The sequence below is a fragment of the Pseudopodoces humilis genome, chromosome 9 (assembly GCF_049639895.1).
Source record: "Pseudopodoces humilis isolate 2021_Gansu_Grassland_sample_001 chromosome 9, ASM4963989v1, whole genome shotgun sequence".
Taxonomy (NCBI): domain Eukaryota; kingdom Metazoa; phylum Chordata; class Aves; order Passeriformes; family Paridae; genus Pseudopodoces; species Pseudopodoces humilis.
The window spans coordinates 26,586,401-26,606,613 of record NC_142208.1 but is presented as its reverse complement, the minus strand read 5'-3'; the positions used below and the strand labels follow the sequence as shown (position 1 = coordinate 26,606,613).

At 47.9% G+C, this 20,213-nt stretch overlaps 1 protein-coding gene across 1 annotated transcript; it reads right to left on the bottom strand.

Moving 5' to 3' along the window:
- Positions 1-9,830: 9,830 nt before the first annotated feature.
- Positions 9,831-19,742, bottom strand: DUSP5 (dual specificity phosphatase 5). The gene is made up of 4 exons (XM_005520729.3): positions 19,210-19,742; positions 14,928-15,070; positions 13,272-13,491; positions 9,831-11,452 (listed from the first exon to the last, which is right to left on the bottom strand). The coding sequence occupies exons 1-4, from the start codon at positions 19,601-19,603 to the stop codon at positions 11,052-11,054; spliced, it is 1,158 nt and encodes a 385-aa protein (XP_005520786.2). The 5' UTR covers positions 19,604-19,742; the 3' UTR covers positions 9,831-11,051.
- Positions 19,743-20,213: the final 471 nt, after the last annotated feature.

Sequence of the window (20,213 nt, the reverse complement as noted above, 5' to 3'; positions counted from 1 at the left end):
CTTTATAAGCAGTGTTTTTGTATAAATATGCTAGAATTAGACATTAGCATCAGAAAGGAGGAAGTGGGAACACTGCTTTAATTCATCTAGGCTTCATCAGCATAAAAATACGTCAAGCATTTCTTTCATTAAACTTAATGGGAACATATAGATGGGATTTCAGTTCTGTAGGATTTTTTTCTCTCTTCTCAAATAGTAGAATTTCTCTCAGAAAAAAATGTTAAACCTATTGTAGGGAGGGACAAAGCACTTTAAGTGTTATTAACCTCTTCTATTACCACTTTCAGTTGTGAAGTAGCACGTGTATAGACGGCTTTCATTCATGAATGGCTGCAATCACTGAGGTATTTACTGCCTTTTTCAAATGCCTGTAGAAATCAGTAGGTTCACTGCAACGTCAATCCCTTGTGCTCCATCGCTTGAAATCATTAGGGGAGGCAGAACTTCTGGAGGCAGTTCTTGTTAGTGCTGGTGTTGCAGCAGCAGGAGCTAACCGGGGAACTTGGATTTTGGTTGACGCTTTGATTAGACCCTGCAGAAACCAGAGTCCAATGGCACTTTGAACTCACAAACAAATATTCTGATGTTCTATTTCTGGGCTGGGAATCAAAGGCAGCGAGAAAGTATCTTGCCCAAGGTCAAGCAGGGCAACAGTGGGACAGCCAATAATACCTCTCCTCCTAGACCACCCAAATCTGAATCCTAAGGCAGCAGGGCCATAATGCATCTTTCTCTCACCTTTGAACTCACTGGAGATTCTAGCAGGCAAAGTGAGAGAAACCGGTGCTTTTTTGACAGACCCTGGCACACACATCCAGCTCAATGCAGACAACCCACCAAGCTTTTGAGGGACAAGGAACATTTACAGTAAAAAAATGCAAGCAAACCACACATGGGCTTCCTTTCCAACAATTTCTTTTCGCGCTGAACAAATTACTGAGCTCTGCTGCTCTCCAACCGTGTAGTGATCCAAGCCTTGCAACGTACAGTGTGACCCCTCACCAGAACCTTCAGGAATGTCTGTAATTTTGACAGTGAGCAACTGCCTGACACAAAACTTAGAAGAGGGAACACTAAGCCTACAAGAGCCTTAAAGGAATCTCAGTTTGATAAGGGGTGGATGTAATTACAGGTTCAGATGTTGGCTGCACAGCATTAGCCAGTGACATCTCTGTTCCATAGGGGGTACCTGTTTCTAGCACCTACAAACCATTTTCTTGCTCTTTTTTATCTCCTGCTTCCTGCCCCTACCACAGTGTGCCCCGAGGGGTGCCAGGGTGATGGCTGTTCAGGGGAATTTGCTGGGAGGCAGCTATATGATAAATATTCATGAAAAGCACTGGAGGGGGTTTTTTTGCTTCTCTTTTTCTGGCTCAGTTTCCAGTCACTTTAAACAGCTCAAAACAGTCAGACAGCCTCTTTTGAAAAATAAAAAAGAATGTTTCTCTTGATCACTATGATCCTTTGAATGTGTAAAGTTAATCTTTGTTGACTGTTAATTCATTCATAAACCTTTAAATGCAACAACATTTTAAGAAAGCTAACATGTTTATCAAGAAGAGAGTGGCCAGGTGAAACATCGGCATAAGATGAACAACAGAGAAAGGCTCCTTTTTCTAAAAGAGCGTAGGTTATTATGAATAAATCTGCTGCAGGTTTACTAAGGAAAACAGTTGTTTTGCTCATCATCTTTCAGACAAGCCTCTCTGTGAATGAGATGTAGTTGTGGTTGAATGAATTTCCCTCGCTTCACCGATTTCATAAATGCAGGCATTGTGCAGACGCGGAGCGAGCGCCATGCCCGGGGCCGGCAGGTGGCGTGGGCCAGGCTGGTTCTGCTCGAGGGCGGCCTGGGTCACATCCTGCCCCAGCGGGGAAACCAGCCATGCTTTCCCTAGCTGTGATGCAACAAAAACCTTTGTTGCATTTGGAAATTTTGTGGAAGAAAAGCATTGCTCTCTGCTTTTTCTATTTTAAGCTCTGGAGAAGGGATATGTGCTGAGTGGTTTACGGGGTCAGCTGTACTGGAGGGTACCCATAGATGCAACTCCAGACCTGCTTCTGGATGGATCAAATATGGAGGAGAAGCAAATCAGGGATGCTGGATCCCACAGATCTGTTGCACCCGGTAGCTATTCTAGCAGTGAGGGTGGCAGCCCACAGCGTCCCTTGGCTTCAGTAGGGGCTGCCCTGAAAAGAGACTGGGTCAGCACCTGCTCACAGGCCTCAGAGCAAGGGGGTGTCTTTCATGACATTCCTGAGGCCAGCAGCTGCCCATCCATCAGTCGGGATCAGGGACAGCCCACAGAGGACAGGATCAACTGGTTCTCTTCAAAATAAATCATAAACAAAGGTAGAAATCTGAAGACCTGTTTAATCCCAAGATCCAGGTGAAAGATTGCCAGCTCAGACAACAGTGCAAGACTAGAAAATCAGGAGGTGAATTAAAAGCAATCAATTTTACTTCCAAAAAAATCTCCTAATGTTCAAGCGAGCAGTAAATGCAATCCCAACAGCAGGAGAGCCACACAGACATAAATACATGTCCCCCACCTGCAGGAATGGCTGCTTGCTCTGCAGGTGTTGCTCTTACACAAGATGGGGTGAGGAACCAAGGGGAAGCAGCGGTGCCTGACTCGGCCCTGGAGGTGTTGCTTGTTTGATGACATACTTGACCAAAGGGATATTTTGCAATCAGTTCCCAGCACAGGCAGGACACAGACTGACAGAGAGCAATGGAGACTCCTTGGGGAAACTGGGGGATGGATACAGAGGAATCTCTGAATGTCTGTACTCAGCACATGTGATGAGCCAGACAGTGGGGCAGAGGCAGAAAGAATCTGTGTAGGTCTGTCACCCAGACTGCCTCATTTTGGGGCAGCTTTTTCAGTCTTTGTGGCCAGTACAAACAAAATTACATTTGACAGAGATGCCAGACTGGATATCTGACTTCCACAGAGCATCCTGAAGTTCTGAAAAAAAAACCTTTCCCGTTGCCTCTGCTCCTAATTAGCACCCTGGAAAGAGGTGTCTGCAGTAAATTTGTTATTAGATCAGAACAAAAATAGTTCAGGCTGGCCACATAAATTCAAGAAAGTAATACATATCTAAACTGATCAGGATCACACTGCCTGGGCTTTACTCCCTCTTTAAGCTATCTGTCTACAGCCTCGGGATCCACAAACAAATGTGATTTTTTAACCAGAGAACCAAAACGAGCCTCTCGAAAAGGCAAGGTATTTTCACACTAAGGCAGGTGAGTTGCTGACCTTATGGCATCTGACTGATTGTAACAAGCTGCAGCAACTTCACCTTACACCAGGTGGCCTCCCATAAGTGTGAAATTTCCCTCTGTGGTTTGAAGATCAAAGGAAAGCAAAGATAACTTCCAGTTTTGCCATGGAAACTAAAACCACTGCCCCAGGAACTATCTTGGGTCTCACTCCCTATTAGCACTCAGCATTTCTCAGGCTCTTCCCAAGCAGAGCCCAGGGACAGCAGGACATTGTCCTATCACACCCAAGCTGGCAGGCTTCACCGCTGCAATTTTCACCATTCAGTCCGAATAACAGGCATCTTTATTATCTTTTCCAGCCCTCTAAAGAAGTGTCTTGCTGTTTATTCTACATGGTCTCTCCTAGCCCTGGCCTGCTGTGCCGGCTGCCTCTTCTTGCACCCCCAGCTCCCTCATAGAGGGAGGATGAAGAAGGAAATGAGAAGAGAAACCAACATGGGAGCACTGTCTGAAGCCTCTTGGTGGCTTCCCCTGCTGTCTGCAGACATTTCCCATGTGTCCCGACAACCTTTCCCCAGGATCCCACAAGCCACAGCACTGAGTGTGGCAATAGCTGGCTATGCAGAAGTCTTCTGCTTCCCCCTTCTTCGTGGCTGAAGCTTATCCCCATGAGATCTCACAGACAAGTCCAGAAAAACTCCTCTTAGCTGAGTTCAGTCATCAGAGCTGCCAGGAGCCACTTTAACACTTAGTAGCACGGGGAACAACTTACCCTCCCCTCCTCTCCACTGGTGGTCCCTGATCAATTCTCTCGAGCATATCCGCCTGCATCTGTCATGCTGACTGCCAGAAAACCGGCTGCTCTTCACAGCTGGATTCAGTAAACTGAACCATGTCAATGCTTTAGCACTCAGTAGCACACAGATTTCTTGCCACCCACCCAGGGCTCCCATTGCCTGGCAGAATGGCTGTGGTGGCTGTCTGAAAGTGCTCCTCAATTGGTTTTGTTTTTAACTAAGTAATACATTATATCCTGAGGGAAAAGAACAAAAAAACCCACAAAAATAAAAGAAAAAATCAAAACTGCACAACAAACTCTCTCTTCTAATAAGGAACATATGGACTCACAAGCACTCTACAATAAATACATCGTGGTAACAAGATTTTGTGCTTAGGGTAGTCTTTGTCATGGGTCTAATAAGCATTGCAAACATATGAAAAAAGCTTTATGCCTTTCTCAGAATGAGATTGATATCATTATCCCTGATGCAAGACAGGGTGCAGAGACATACAGATAAGACTCTGAGAAACATTTAGAGAGAAATTCAGGCTCGCTCTAGCACCAAAATGCTTCTTGCATGAGCAAAGCCACAGCAGCAAAGCTCTGTTCTACCAATAGAGCAGAAATACTCTCTGCAGAAGTGAGCAGTCCTTTGGAAAACACAGTTTTGCTGCCATAGTCCTTTTCTATATACTCAAGGGACCCATCTGGTCAGCTTGGTCAGTCCAGGTCTCACTCACTTCCTTTATGCTTTTGACAAATGTGGCTGTGCCAGCAGGATCAGCTGCATCACTTGCCCCGGAAATCCACAGGCAGAGCCCACAATTGATCCCAGACTGCCTGACCCCCGGGCTCTCTGTTAGCCACAGTAATTACTTGGGGCAATGCAGGAATTGCTTTGGAGACCTCAGGCTGAAAGCATATCTAGGAGATGAGCACAGTTCTGCTCCATCCCTGTTAGGAATCTGCTTCAGCCGCTGGGGCCCAGCCGGATGGAAGTTAATGGTCATGCTGGAATTTGTTAATGGTCATGCTGGAATTTGTGTCAATTGATTTTCCATTTTTGACTTAATGTGATTGGAGGCATTAGAGCAGAGAGGATATACCCGTTGTTCCAATTGAGCCCTGTAGACCTCAAATGCCATTTCGATGCAGAAGCAAGTCTTAGTTCCAATTAGAACAAATGGTTCCTTAAAATAAAGATTTAACGGAAAGATTCATCCCGGGCCTGATCTGAATCCCATTGTGTTCAGGGGCCCTTCTTCCCACCAAGGCAATAGGCTTTGGTTCAGGGCCTGGAGGCAGCTCACAATGTATGGGCAATTTAATAACGAGAGATGACTCACTCACTGTCTGCTTTACAAAGGAATCTCAGAAATGGAGTATCACTGTGACAGAAATAAACCACTATTCACACACAGACAAACCCCCCCCCCACCCCCCCCAAAAAAAAGAGAGAGCCCATAAAAACTACATTATCATTTCATTTGTAAGACGTAAACCTGGTCCGATTAACACTTACTCAAGTGTTTAACTTAACTAATATGATTAGCTCAGAAAACCAAATCTGGAAAAATGGTTATGTCAAAGGGGTTTGAAATTTTACTTGAGGCCTTTATCAGTTTGCTTTTCATTTCCAAGCCTCTGACAGTCCCAGCAGATCAGAAACCTTTACGTGGTGCTTGTTCTGAAGTCCTAGCCATGACTGCAGTGAGCATGGGCTGAGGCTGGAGCAGGATTTATATTAAAAGTCTTTCCCACTTCTCCTCATGCATAGCATGTCTTATGGGTCCCATGGATCCCATGCAAGCTTGTGTCCTTGAGATGCTTTCCATCCATGATCTCCCCAGCACAGGTCATATTCTGGTATATGAGAACAATCCCTGAGAGGAATACGAGAGTCCTCAGGCAATGCTGTCCCTGAGGCCCTTTAAGGTTCTTTCCCCCTTTCTATCTACCATGGTCCCTCCTGATCTTGAGTTACTGCCTTTGTGGGATTGTTTGGTGTCCTGCTAGGATCCCCAGAAGTTACAAATAACAGCCAGTGACTTCAATGGGATAAGCTAGTACATGAAAGGGATATCTAGGGGCCATACTCTTCAATAGCTAATCAAGGCTGGAAGAAGTGCTGAGCTTTTCAGCTATTACTGCAGAAGTCATTTGTCTTGGTAACCTTTACATTCCCTGCAAGTGTTCATAGGCAGGACACATAGGGATGTATCACCACTGCTGATGGAAAACATGAACGGATTTGGTAAGCTTTACTGAGATGTCAGAGTACCTTGAATTTTGAAGCTGAAATAAAAAGATTGAAATGACCCCAAAATTTCTAATGCAATGGTAAAATAAAGTAGGACTTTACAACCGAGGCCCTGGTGTCAGAACTCCATTTGATTTTCTCTGATGACTCAACCTATTTCACAAGCTATTTTCATATTCCTTATTTAGCAAACTTACTCATGTCTCAGTAAAAGCCTACGATGTGATAAAGCCAAGAAACCGTAATGTGTGGTACTGGTAACACCTCCCACGTAAAAAAAAATCCTACTTCCATATTTATGTGGCTTTGCAAATTGGTTCCTGCCTTTTTCTCCCCAGAGAGTGAGCTGGCAGTGTGTCTACTCTCCAATTAACATGAAGCTGTGAAAAGTGGAGATGGAGGGTCAAACTCACCATACCTGGGGAGTCACACTTTTTTTTTTCCATGTTAAAGGCACATTTGGACCTTTGACTTCCCTGCAAGGCAAGTGTTGTTTTTAGTATACAAATGACAATGCCTGCAGAATACCTTCTTCCTTCATGCTTTGTCTCCTAAAAAGAGAAGCTCCCACCAAAAGGCAAGAAGCTAAGAAGAGCTGCTCAGGGACTGGGGATGGGCACCTCAGGACCAACTCCCCATGGAGCAGGTCAATTTTACCTGGGTTTTACTGGTAAGGATGCAATTTCTACCTACTGGAAAGCTCTCTAGGCAGGAAGAAGAAGCTGCAGAAAGCCTGTGCTTTGTAACCAGAATAGACTTCAAATCACACCAGCAAATGCATGGACTAAAAAGACACTTAGGAACACTTAAGGACAGCACCCACTCATCCAACTCCACCCTAGATTTCCTCACAATCTGATTTGCAATGATGTAAAGATATGTATTTTCTGTAGCAGTTTCTTGAATGCTTGTTTCTCTTGGAGACAGAAAGGAAAGGCAGCATGTGCAAGGCAGAGCAAGAGGCTGAGCAGATGCTCTCATGCTTGCAACATAACTGCTCCTTGCAAGCCTAAAGGCAAGGGACCAAAAGCTACATGGCACAAGCCCCTGTTCAGTCCCCCAGGATCTGAAACAGGTCCCAGGAAGCACCAGGACACAAGGGTGCACCATCAGGAGTGTGAATGGAGAGAAGTCACATCCCAGCACAGCTCTGAACTAGCACTTCCATAGGCAACAGAACTTGAAAAATCCTCTTTTTTCTGACATTTCCTCTCATCTTCTGTGGATTCTGGTATCATAATGGGTAAGCTCTAATTAAAACTTTGTCTCAGAGTATACCAGTCCTGCCATCTTTCCCTCATTTGCCTCTTCTGAAGTCTGAAAGCATCCTGATAACCGTCTTCCCCTTGCTGCTATAGCTACAGAGGTCTCTACTTTCCATCAGAATTTTGTTTTTGAGGCCCCTATTCTTCTGCAAAGCTTAGCTGCCAGATGGACACAGGCACATTGAACCAGCTAATTCAGCCTTTCACCCTTCAGCTCTGACATTCCTCACACACCTGCTTGATCTGAACTCCCATCAACAATGAACATCCCATTAGCAATGAGCCACTCAAACCCAAGCTCATTTGGACTATAAAAGCCTCCTAAATCTTCCCTCCTACCAAATCCAGTGAATTTCCTCATGAATGTGAGGAATGCATGTGAATGCACAAACCACAAAACACAGTGGAACTGTTCCTTTCCCTAAGGATGAAGGTACCTATTGGGTGCTGCTGTCTGGAAGCAGAGAACCAGGGGCCCTGCCCTGCATAAGTGAGTTCAAACACTTATTGTCTTTTCCCAGGTGGGTGCTATCCCAATTTGACACACTCACCTTGATATATATGAGTGCTCAGATCCTAGGTTCGTTCTTTCCCGTGGGAGCAGCATGGCCAGGGAGGGAGGAGGGCACAAAGTCTCAGCCCAGAGCCTTGTAGTCAGACAGCTGTGATGTCTTCTCAGAGAGATGGGGTCTGCCAAATTGGCCAAGGGCCAGAGGTCTCACACTAGCACTGAAGTAGCAGAACAGGCACCAGCATGAGCAAGGGAACACAACCCTCTGGGAGGCAGCACTTGCATCCCACTCTGACTTGGATGTTAGGACTTCCTTCTGCCAGAAGGAGAGGTGAATTGAGACCAGCTAAGAAGAGGGGACCCCTACCCTGAGCAGGAGCATACATTGGTCTCCTGTGTCCAGGCATGACAACAGCTCCTCTTCAGGCTCCCACAGAGCTGTGGCCTTCTATCCTTGCTGGATCCCAGCCCAGCATCTCCCCCTGCTAACACTATCCATGGATGCGCTGTGCTTAGAGCCCAGGATAAATGCTCCCTTCCCTCTCTGCCAAATACCTGGCTCCTTCACCTGGCCTGTGATCTTTTCCAGATGCCTTGGTCAAATCTGTCAAGATCAGCAGTCCCTCTGTTAACCACTTCAGCCCACTGCCTTGTGCCCTGCAAATATTCCATCATTGACTCTGCAGAGGGTTTCAGCTTTCCCATCCTTAAGAAACAAAGCCAGTTGTCCACCCAGAAGGGTTTAGTGCAGTTTTAATGAGGACTGTTGGCTGCTCTGTTTCTGTCCAGGTTGTGGGTCTCAGTACTCTGGACATGGCCACTCTCACTAAGCCCAGCAGCCTTTCTGCTTGGGTACTTGTGGGGGCTGGGAGGCAGAAAGCCCTTTGCAGAGTTCTCCAAGGAGATCAATCAGGTCTTTCAGAAAATTAATTGACCTGCTCTTACTAGATCATCTGCCTTATCTCCCTGGTTGCTAGTTCCCATGTTCAGGTTTCCCAGAGCACAGGCAGGGCTGCTGACACATCCCTCTGACACTGGGGAGGAAATCCAAGGCACATCTCCAATAAGACCTTCTCATCTGCCAGATTTGCTTCCCTGGGGGTAAGAAGTTACAAACTGATGCATATGTGCACATATGCTGTGTAACCAAGATATTTGCCATAAATTTTTCAACTTGATAATTTCGAAGTGCAGATCATAAACGTGCTGCAGTGATGAGCCAGAAAAAGCCTAGAAAATTCAAGATGAAAAGGGGTATCAAATGCATCAGACATGCTGGAACTTCTAACTTAATTTTTTTTTTCATTTAAAAAGGTGAAAAGATGAGTATAACCCACATGGCCTGGTTCCTGGCACCCAGAGACACTGCATGTCACACACAAGCTTCGCTCTAAGGACCAGGGCATGTAGCATCCCTTGCCATGGGTTGGAAGGAAGTGGGGGCTGTGCCTAATTCAGATTTTCATCTTCAGCAAGATGGTAAATCTTATATAAAACATGCATGAATCAAAACAGAAGTGCCTGCCCGGCTGCTGGGAAGTGACGCCACCGTGACTCATGTCATTCTGTTTAAAACAATCCTCCCCCTCACCTTCTCCCCTCTGTAGTGATGCACCTTGGTGGCTTTTCAGCACACAGCACAGTGACACTTTCCCATCTCTTCTGCCTCCTTACACTCCTTTTACACCATGGTGTTTTTCTCAGCTGACCTCTCCTGCCACCAAACTCTCCCAAAGCACTCTCACAGATCAAAGTACAACATCTTTATTTTCCTCGCATTTTTTTCCTTTATTATTTTTTACACACCATAAAACCATTTCAGGTTTTCTTTCACATTCACGAGATCTCCTGGAAATTATTGCCATTTCCCATACATATTACATATTAAAAAATAATAAAAAGGTTAACAGACACACTCATTCTGAACTCCCTGTGGACACAGAAGCCAATGTGAGCAAGACGGAAATATTTTTTTCTGGACAAAAGCTGACTAGAGGTGACCACACACTCTAAGTAAGTCACATAACACTGAAAAAGACCACTTGACCACACAGGATACACAATGGGAACACTTGGGAAGGGATGGAGAAAAAGCTGTCTTGAAGCTGAAAGCTTGTCAGGTTTTTTTGGTGTGAAGTCCAGCAATTACAGTGTTTTACAGTGTTATCTGATGGGAAGTGGATGTGATGAGAATTGTGGAGACATTCAAGTATTCTAGGGCTGTTCTTAAATAACAGATGGGAGGATAATAGCTCAGCAGGGTAGCTGATAGACGTTAAGTCCCTGCTTTACTTAAAAGCACATCCAGTACAAAGGCAAATACAGAAGTACAGGAAATGCCACACCTGAATGGACCCTCTGGTCGGAGTTGGTATCCAGTTACACTGTGGACAATACCTGACACTTCAGAGGCTGGAGCATGAGAGGGGATTTTCACCTGGTTGTGCAACAGTGTCCTGGGAAAGGCACTCCCTCTCCCCACTCCAGCGCTTTGCTACCTGAAACATGACACAGGAGAGGGAGGAGGAAAGCCAGAGAAAGATTTGAACAAATTATCACTCCCACCACCTCTGTGGTTGCAAAGGTAGTGCTTTTCGTTTTGCTTGCTTCCCTGCTGCTGCTGTTTATTGCTTGAAACTTTAAATAAGGGTCTTTTCAAAAATAAGACTGGAAGGAGATGGGAACTGAGAACATACTAAATGGATTTCTCATCGTTCCCCAGGAACTGGAAATGCAGTAGTGGGTGCACGTTGTGTGGTTAAAACCCTAAAAAAGCACTTTGTATTTTTTTTTAAAAAAGGAGAGTAAAAGTTCAGAAAACCTGCCATGCTTAGACCATTTCCATCTTACAGTCACAGCATATGGGAAGTATGACCCATGACAACCACTCCATCTCAGAGTAAGTGGATGAAGTTTCTCTATTGCACATTCATGAAATGTTCTTGTCGGAAATCACAGTTTGGATCAGGACCACACCAGCTCCGGGCTCCCCACGGTGTTCAGCAGGACGAAGATGCCGTCATTGGGCTGAGCTTCAGCTGGTGGACAGGAGAGTGGATGGGCACAGAGCTCAGCACTGAGGTAGGAAAGGCAAAGCACGAGCCCTCAAAGTTTTTGCCTAAAGTCAGTTCCTCTGCAAAGAAAGATGCAGCTTCTCTTTTGCATGAGGCGACAGGAGGGCTGGGGGTGGAAGACAAGATCTCTGACTCGTACTGTAGCAACTGGCCCATGAAACCGAAGTTTGGTGAGATCAGGCTCCGGCGCTGCTTGATGTAATCGAAGGCTTCATCCAGGCGCAGCTTCTTTGTCTTCATGAGATAAGCCATGCAGATGGTGGGGGAGCGCGAGATCCCCGCCTCACAGTGCACCAGGATCTTGCCGCCCGCTCGCCTGACGTAATCTGGGGGGAAAAGCCATTGCAGACATCAGCTGTTGTTGGGGATGGAGGGGACACCGTGACACACCCAGTGCTGGGGGGACACAGCCAGTCTACCAGCACGAGAGACTTGCTCTTCTGTTGGGTACTAGGGATGACATAGAGATTAAAAGACAAGGAGGACAAAACCCAGCTTGTGACAAACCTGAGCTTGGTTTCAGAATCTGTGGATCCTGATTTGGTTATTTTTGCATTTCTTAGGAAAGTCCATCCCTGCCTCTTTCCTTGTGCCCACTTCTCTTTTGGAACAACTGACATTGAAGAACACTGTGATGCAAGCAATGCTGTACCTGCATTTCGCTGCCCGCAGCTCAAAATGTGTAAAGACCAGCCTGGCCAGCCCTCCCACTACCTGGTCACTCAAAACCTGCAGGGGCTCACATCATCTTCCCTAGAAAAACAGGATTTTTCTTCAAAATCCTAACTCCCTGCTTGGCCAGTTGGCAGCAAACAGCAGTACCAGGAGGTACCCTTGGGTGGAGAGGCTGAGCTCAGTCCCTGGGGCCTCATCACAAAGCACACAAGCACTGATAGGCAGTTGCTAATTACAGCCTGGTCAAAGGATGCTTGGACTTAAGTCAGGATATAAAAGGCTTATGCAAAGCACCCATTTTGCACAACAGGAGCCACTGTGGTTACTCACACAACACAATGATTGTTATTAGATTAAAGACAATGTGCTTAAAATAAGCCCTTTCCACTCAAAAACACTGTTCAAAAAATAGACTTTTCTCTGCTCTATTGCCTTGAGCAACGTGTTCAAGCTCAAATTTATGGATAACTGTGAGTGTAGTGCTCAGAGAAACACAAAGAGCTAAGGAAGTTATCATTTGCCTGCCTTCAATTGTCTGTCAGGGGACTGCCACCATGACCAGTTATATTTAGCTGCTGAACAAAATAAAGAAGACATGGATTTGAGTCATCCTCAGAATCTACACCACATGCCCAGTTTTAAAAGAAAGTGAAAATTAAAGTTGTCTCCAAAATCTGGGAGATTTCCAAGTGACCTGGCATCTATCAGAAGAGGTTGAAGACAGGACGGAAAGGTGCCATAAATTATTATTTCCCTGAAAGGTATGAGATGTCCCTTTCTGGGAAGGGCAAGGACTCAGAGCACCCTCAGGTCAGGTTTTTATAATTCTGCCTGCACTGTTGAAGGACTCAAACTCAACAATGAACAATGAGTCCAGTGAGTCTATAACTGTGTTTTATTCTCTTTCTCTCTTGAATATTCCTGGAGGACAACAGCACAGTTTTCAACACGATCTCCATCCAGGCTCAGGCTTCTCCACCCCACCAAACCATCTCGTGCTTCTCAGGGAGAATCCTCTCTCCTGTGCTCCCTGGCACAGCTTCTGTTCACTCAACCACCCTGCTGAAGGCAGGAAGTTTTGAAACTGAATAGCACAAACTTTTCTAAAGGCCTCCTCATTTTGTTGTTTTGGGGTATTTGATTAAAGGGTGAGATATCAGTGTGATCAAAAGAAGGAATGGAAAGAGCTCTATGATAAGGGGGTGATGGGACACAATGGATTTCTAGGACCCCACCTTTGGGATATCTCAGCACAGTAAGGCAATAAGCTGACTCTGCTTCACCTGGTTGTTACTGAGTCTGGTATGAAAGTCCAAGGAACTGGTGTTTTTTCCTTCACAAAATTCAGTAGACTTCAATGTGTATTTTATTTTAAAATTAATTAAATGAATAAAAATTCATTTATTGATTTTACATTTTAAATGAGTTTAAAATACATGTAGATCTGAAAATTTGTTAATTTGTACCTACCAATGAAGTCTATGGCTTCCTGGAAGTGAGAGCTGATGTCTGCTGTGTGACTGTCCTCCACTGGGATCCATTTGTAGCAATACTGGTCTTTGAAGGAGTCTGAGCTTTTCCTGGAGACATTTAGCAGGGCTGTGATGTGCAGGTTGGCGAGAAACTCACACTTGGAAGCATGATAGGCACTACCAAGGTAGAGAAAAGGCAAGATTTCGACTGGACCACCCTGGAAGAGAAGGAGCAGAAACATGTAATTCTTTTTTGATTTAATTTCATTTTTTCTTTTCATTCTTGGGTCCTGAGACCCAAGAGCAACCAAGGGAGCCCATGTGGATGCCTGCTTCCTCCCTCTCTGGCGTTTTTGGACCCCAATGCTGGTGGCCAATGAATCAGTCCCATGGCAAAGCCCATGCAGGAAAAATGTTTTCATTTTCTTGTCCACATCTGCAAGGTCCAAAGTCAGACCCAAGCTATTAATGTGCAGGATATTTGTGGCTTTCTTTAAAGTGCTGCCCCTCACAGTGCACCCAAAGTGCTTTCACGTGTGGCACCCATTCCCACTGAGCCTTTACCAAATTAGGGGCAAGGCAGAGAGCCACATCCAGAAGGGAGGAAGATTAGGTAGGACAGAGGAAGAGGCTGCTTTGGCTCAGACAGGGCTTAGCTCCTCTGGTCACATCTCCAAAAGTGAAACAAAGCAAAAAAACTAGACATAGGCTTTCCATCCCCCTTCACCCCACACCTCTCTGGAGCACAGCACCTTCTGCGTCACCCACCCTGAGATGCCATCTCAGTTCCTCCTTCCTCAGCACAAGCAAAGGCTGGATGACGAGACGGCAAAGAAAAGCCACCATCTGACACAGCTTTCTGAGCTGGCAGGTAACTTTCCATGATGCACAGGAGCTACTGCCACCCCCCAGCTGCAAGAAACTGCCTTTCCACTCCCCCTGAACTGTCCCCACGGTGGGTTCCCATGCATCAGGGACAGCTGGCAGCCGGCCAAGGTGGCAGGAGGAGGACGCCTGGTGTGGGAGGTACTCAGAAGAGCAGAGAGGCAACACAAGGGGACTCCCCCTGAGCAGCAGGAAATACACGCCCTGGCGGAAGCGTCCTGACCGCAGGGTGACATCTCGAGCACACATAATCCCCAGGCAGGGTGGGCACACAATGACTTCCTCTGTGGAAACCCCACTTCCCCAGTCCAATGGTGGGTCTCTCTTCTCAGATGCACTGGCCCCTCGCCAGCCTCAAATTCCTCCTGGGATCTCAGAGGAGTTGTGGACAAAATGTGTTCCTTTGCCTGCTGGAAAAGTGACACTCCTGGCAGCCCTCTCCCCTGCCCATTTCTCAGTCTCCTGGGGAGGTGTGAGCTGCTGATGGCTGATGCTGTCTGGGTGTGCCATAAGACAGTTCATAAATATGGTTTTGGGGCTCGATATAGTGTTTTGCCTCCTTTTAATTTTGAAGCCAGGCTGAGGTGATGCTGACCAGCAGCACAGAAGGACAACCTATCCAGCACACAGGCTGTCAGCCTGGACTGTGGCAATTTACTGACAGCCCATGGCAGCAGCAGGGCCACTGCCACCCTGCCTCGAACAGAGCCCAGTGGCAGCAGGGAGAAGTCCCAAGGGAAGGGTCACCCACCACAGCCATGACACACACCTGGTCATAAGCAGGTTTGTGGTTGGCACTCTGCTTCTCACAGTGGCTGGCAACGTTCCTCTCTGCCTCCGTCCTCTCTGGGGAAATGAGTTTTCCATTCACGCAGCACTCAGGATATTGAGAGTTAAAGGTTTCATATCCCCCTAGGGAAACATCGAAAAGAAGAAGAAGATATGAATATTTGCCCTCCCAAGGACTGGTTTAATTCAAGTGAAGGACAAACAAAGCTCCAGTGCTTGCAGTGCAGTGGGATAAGCAGTGTCCAGCAATGAGCTCCAGGGGAGGGTCAATGAAGGATAGTGCTCCTCTGGGAAAATGGGTTTGCTTAAAATACTTTGGACACCCAAGGAAAAACCTCTGATACCACTGACAATTATTAATTTGCCAAAACTCGGTGAATCCAGCCTAAGGTTGTTAGCAAATGTAATTCTGTTGAGTCTAGCAACCATTAACTGACTAAAAACCATCCCCCCAGGTTTCATACATGAGCACTAATTCCAGAATTTGAAGAAGAGATTTCTGTACTCAGGAGTCATCTTTTCTAAACCTGTCATTAATATATACACTGTGACAACAGACAAAATATTTTATTTGCATTTTTAAATGGACATAATCACGAGGGGGATGCTTGCATCTGTCTCATTAATCACCACAATGCAGAAGACAGTGAAGTAATGAAGATGGTCCCACTGAAACCAATCTATTAAATAACAGCTATAAAACTTAATGAAATCCTGTGACAGCATTTGACAACTGAATAGCCCCATATGAGCTATTCTACACGGTTAAGTACTGCGCTCATTTCATTCAATGTGCTGCTAATGAGAAGGAATTAATCCTGTTATTACATTGTTACTCAAAGTTTGTCGTCAGCTAAATTGTTGCCTGTTTCCAGGCTGGGAATATTCTGCATAGAAGCACATAATCTCAAAAATGAACCTGAGTAAATCAGGTAGCAGAAGCAGCCTGGAAACGTCAGTGGTGTGCCACATGTCTGCCACCTGTGCTTTCTCAGAGCAGAAATGAATGGCCCATGAACAGCTACATTCAATAATCCCTCAGTGTGGCCCTCAAGTAAACAAGGCTTGGAAGGCAAAGCCTCCCGTTGTGATTCATTCATCTGCAAGTGTTTCACCCTGATAAGCTGTGCTGGTGCGGGTGCCCGGGTGCAAGGAAGGATTTTGAAACAGGGGAAGTGCTGAAGATAGAGCAGCCGCAGACCCCCACCAGCCTCACTGCCAGGGCAGCCTGGTACAGCCACCTCTGACAGTTCAGCCCCAAAATGCCAGTGTCTCATCTGTTTGCAATGTTTTAGCAGATGTGTGCTCAAATTCATGACGTGCTACTGTCGCCTACTCATTCCCGCAGTGAGGTCCTCGTGTTGCAAGTGGCCAGCATGATCCAAAGCCTGGTGAATGTGATGAAAGTCTGTTTTCCATGACAGAGGGCAGGAGAGTGACTTTAGCACTCAGCACCTGCACCTTTCCTCCTACCCCCAGCCACATGCTGCCAGCTCGTCCCAGAGCTCACAGCATGAGGCAGTGGTCTAAGCAGTCAAGTGACCATGGAGACCATAGTGGTGGTGGGAGGTGTTTGATAAAATGATATCCACAATAACTGGGTTGAATAAAAGATATCCCTAGCAACTCACAGTGTGAAAAAACAACAAACACAAGAAGCTCTCCAGAGTTCCCTGATCTCCAGCTGCCCTTCATGGGGTGAACTTTTAAATCCTCTTGTTTTGCATAGCTGACCTTATCTTCCCCCAACCCCCCAGTCACTGCCATTGCATAGGAAAAATATGTGCGGTTTATATAAATAGCCATGATCCGTATTTATGCCCTATGCTGTTGCTTTTACTCTTGAATGAACATAGAAATCTGCCCAAGCCAAACCTGCATGTATGTTTGAACAGACACGAATGTCTAGTGTCTCGTGGGGCAGCTGGTGAATGGTTAATTACAAGCCTTGGGGATCAGGATATTTGCAGGCCATTCTTACAGTGAGTCATCTGCTCATCCCATCCTCCAGCAGTCTCCTCTCTTCCCCCTCCCCACTCAACCTACCTTCCCTGAGGTCATTTCTGCAAATACTCGGTTGCTCATCATGGAGAGCTGAGCTGCACTTCCGTTTTAATCAATAAGTAATAGAATCGTTATCAGCGCCGAGGGAGGACCTGTTATTTTATCTTTCTTTTTCTCTGACACACAACCACTCTCACCATGCTGGGGCTGAGCTCACCCAGAGTGAAACTGCACCTACACAGATGAAAGATGTGACCCTGCAAGCCAGAAAGCAACAGAGGGAACAGGGCCCTATGTAATAACCCGCTTCCAGTTGCTCTCTCTGGGACCAGATCCTCAGGATCTTGATGACCTCCTCATATCTTATGGCCACGAGACCCTCCCTTAGCACTTAAGGAGCCGCAGACACATCCTCCCAGCTCTCCATGCCTAGGGAGAACAGGAATATAAGGGGAAACCTCAAGGAGGATTTTTCCTGGTGGTTTTATAGCCTATTATTTGCAAAGTTAGTAGCAGAGGCCTCCAAAGGACCCTTTCTCCTGATCAGAACCCAGTGTTCCAGGGTGATTTATATCCCCACTGTGCAAAGGATCTTCCCCCAGGCCACAACAGCTTCCTGGGGGTCTGTCACCCCAGTGAATCACCAGTGCTGCCTACTGAGTCATGGGCCTGAACCCACAGCCCTGAGCACTTCCAGCAAAGCAAAAGGAAACTGCAGCAGGAAAAGCAGGAAACTTTCTCATCTACTGAAAGGAAATGTCTTTAGCCTCAAATCGACAGGCTTTCAAGATACAACACTTCACAACTCAAGATGTACAAAGCAGAGCCTACACTAACCCCTCACCCTGGATAAACTGCCTACAACCGAAGTCACCACTTCAAAGTGTGGGGCTGGTACATGAGGAGGGAAGGGATGATTGTGTGGCCAAACAAGTAGTTTGAGAGTCAGCAGAGCTTAATTCCCTAGTTTACCACAGACTTCCCATCTTGACCCTGAAGATATTTCTTCATCTCTAGTTTAGTGTGGTCCCTAAGGATTTGAATGACACAGTGCCAGTATCTCTACTCTCCAGTAGCAGAATATGTGCTATTGGGGTGACTGTCAGATCCAGCAAAGGCTGATAGCGGCTGGACAGAACCAGGATGGTGGCAAACAGCCGGGGAGCATCCCCCTACCTCGGTACCAGGCTGAACATGCCTCTGCCCCAGCGCGAGGTTGTTACAGAAGGCAAAAACTGGGTACATCAGGACAAAAACTAGCGATAAAAGGCTTATTAAAAGTGAATTAACCCTGGCCCATTAGAACACAGGGGCAGGCTTTATTCAAGAAACATTGCTTGGTTTTCTCCTAATTTTTATGGCCTCACTGTATGGCAAGGGGGCTTTTGGGAACTCCTGCCTCGGCCTGGTGCCGCTGCGGGAGCCCCGAGGCCGCCGCGTGTGCGGAGCTTGGGGCGGGAGCGGCCCCGGCCGGACACGGCCGCGCTCCCCGAGCAGGTGGGGGCTGCGCTGGGAGAACCGAGAGGGCACAAGGACAAAGGCACTGCCAGAAGTGGGGGGAGGCAGGGGCGGGAGGACAGGGAAAGGGCGGGCTGCTATGCTCGCTATGTTGTTTATCTTTTTATTAGCCAGGTTTACACGGAGGGAAAACAAAGAACCGCAGTCGAAGGGCCGTAATACACGTGAGGGGAGGAAGTATTTCTGTCCCCCGACGAGCCCCGGAGTTTCGGCTTTAGTTTCCCCTGCCAGAGTCGATATGCCCGACGGAGAGAAACCTCTCCGCCCTCGGTGGAGGGGCGGGCATCGCTCCCAGAGTTTTCGGGTACCAAACATGGGCGTCCCTGTGTCACCGGGCAGAGAGCGAATAGCGGTGGCCTCGTCTCTCCTCATATCCTCAGGGCTGATTTTGTTTCCCAAGCAGAGCCGATGTCTCTTCCCCTTTGATAATCTGCAACTTTTGCTGTTCTTTATTGATATTCTCTGCTTTCCCCTCAGCCTCTTAAAAGCGTGGCGGGGGTGAACGGAAAGGCATTTCGGCTCAGCCCGCTGAGTCTATCCGGGATTTATTTCCAGTAGGTGGAAAAGAAACACAATCCCCGCGTTACCTCCCTGCCCTCCACCAATAATCAGGTTCACTGCAGGGCGAAGGAGAGGGAAGGGGAGCACCTCGGGGCGGCCGCCAACCAGGGGAGCTTTGAGGGTCGATCGCGCCGCTCTCCCCCAGCCCCTGTCCCTCAGGTCCCCGCTACCCCTCTCACCTTTCAGGAAGCAGACCCTGGCCCCGGCCTCCGGCAGGCTGGAGAGCAGGGCGTTGAGGACAATCTGGGCTGTGCTCTCCTTTTTCAGCTTCTGCCAGTGGCTCGTGTCCTGGTCCAGCACCACCACAGCCGCCAGGCGGGCAGCCCCCGCCGCCCCCTCGCCGCCCAGCAGCAGCCGGGCTCGGGCAGCCGCGTCGGGCACCACGAAGTGGAGCGGCACGGCCCCACCGCGGGCCCGCCTCATCACCACCGAGTTGAGGTTGACGTTGAGCGAGCCCCGGAGCCAGGAGGCCGAGTAGGACAGGTAGGGTCGGCAGTCCAGCACCAGGCAGCGGGAGGGCTCCTTCCGCAGCAGCTTCCGCAGCTGGCGGCAGTCGAGGGACGTGACTTTCATGCCGGCCGAGGGTCGCGCCCCGTCGCAGCCGGGGCAGGAGCGGAGAAAACGGCAGGAGGGTGCTCGGTGCTAGCGCGGAGCCGGCGGCGATGGGACGGGACGGGACGGGACGGGAGGGACGAAGGCACCGCGGGGCCGCACCGAGCCCGGGCAGGGAATCCCGGCCGGCGCCGCCGGGCATTTATATGAATGGGAGGCCGGGCCGTGACGACACTGCCCAAATAAGGGGAGTGACGCGCCCGCCTCCCAAACATGGACATCCCCCGCCCCGCGCACCGCCCCCTGGCGGGGATCCCCTCCCTCCCCAACGGCGGCAGGTCAGCATCGGAGGCAGAGGAAGCTGAAAAACGCTGCAAAAATTCTCCACTCATCCGCTGAGGCTCATCCCGACATCACCCCCGCCCCCTCCCCAGCGCGTCAGGAGAGTAGAGAAGCGTGCTGGGGGGGCGGAGGAGAGGGAGGGAAGGGAGGAAGGAAGGAAGGGCAGAGCTGGGGTAGGTTTCTCTCACCAGGTTGCGAATGGAGTTTCAGTTCCCTTTATTCCCCTTCTCACTCTATAGCCTCACCCCCAGAAAAGCCTGAGCCCAGGCAGACCTGCCTGCGAGAGCTC

What these genes read in the sequence shown, in the direction of transcription:
- DUSP5 (XM_005520729.3), bottom strand. Translation starts at nt 19,603, where the DNA reads ATGAAAGTCACGTCCCTCGACTGCCGCCAGCTGCGGAAGCTGCTGCGG. An exon ending in ACAAACCTGCTTATGACCAG is followed by an intron (nt 13,492 to 14,927) that starts GTGTGTGTCATG and finishes CTTCTCTTCCAG; the next exon opens with GGTGGTCCAGTCGAAATCTT. An exon ending in GGAAGCCATAGACTTCATTG is followed by an intron (nt 11,453 to 13,271) that starts GTAGGTACAAAT and finishes TTTTCCCCCCAG; the next exon opens with ATTACGTCAGGCGAGCGGGC.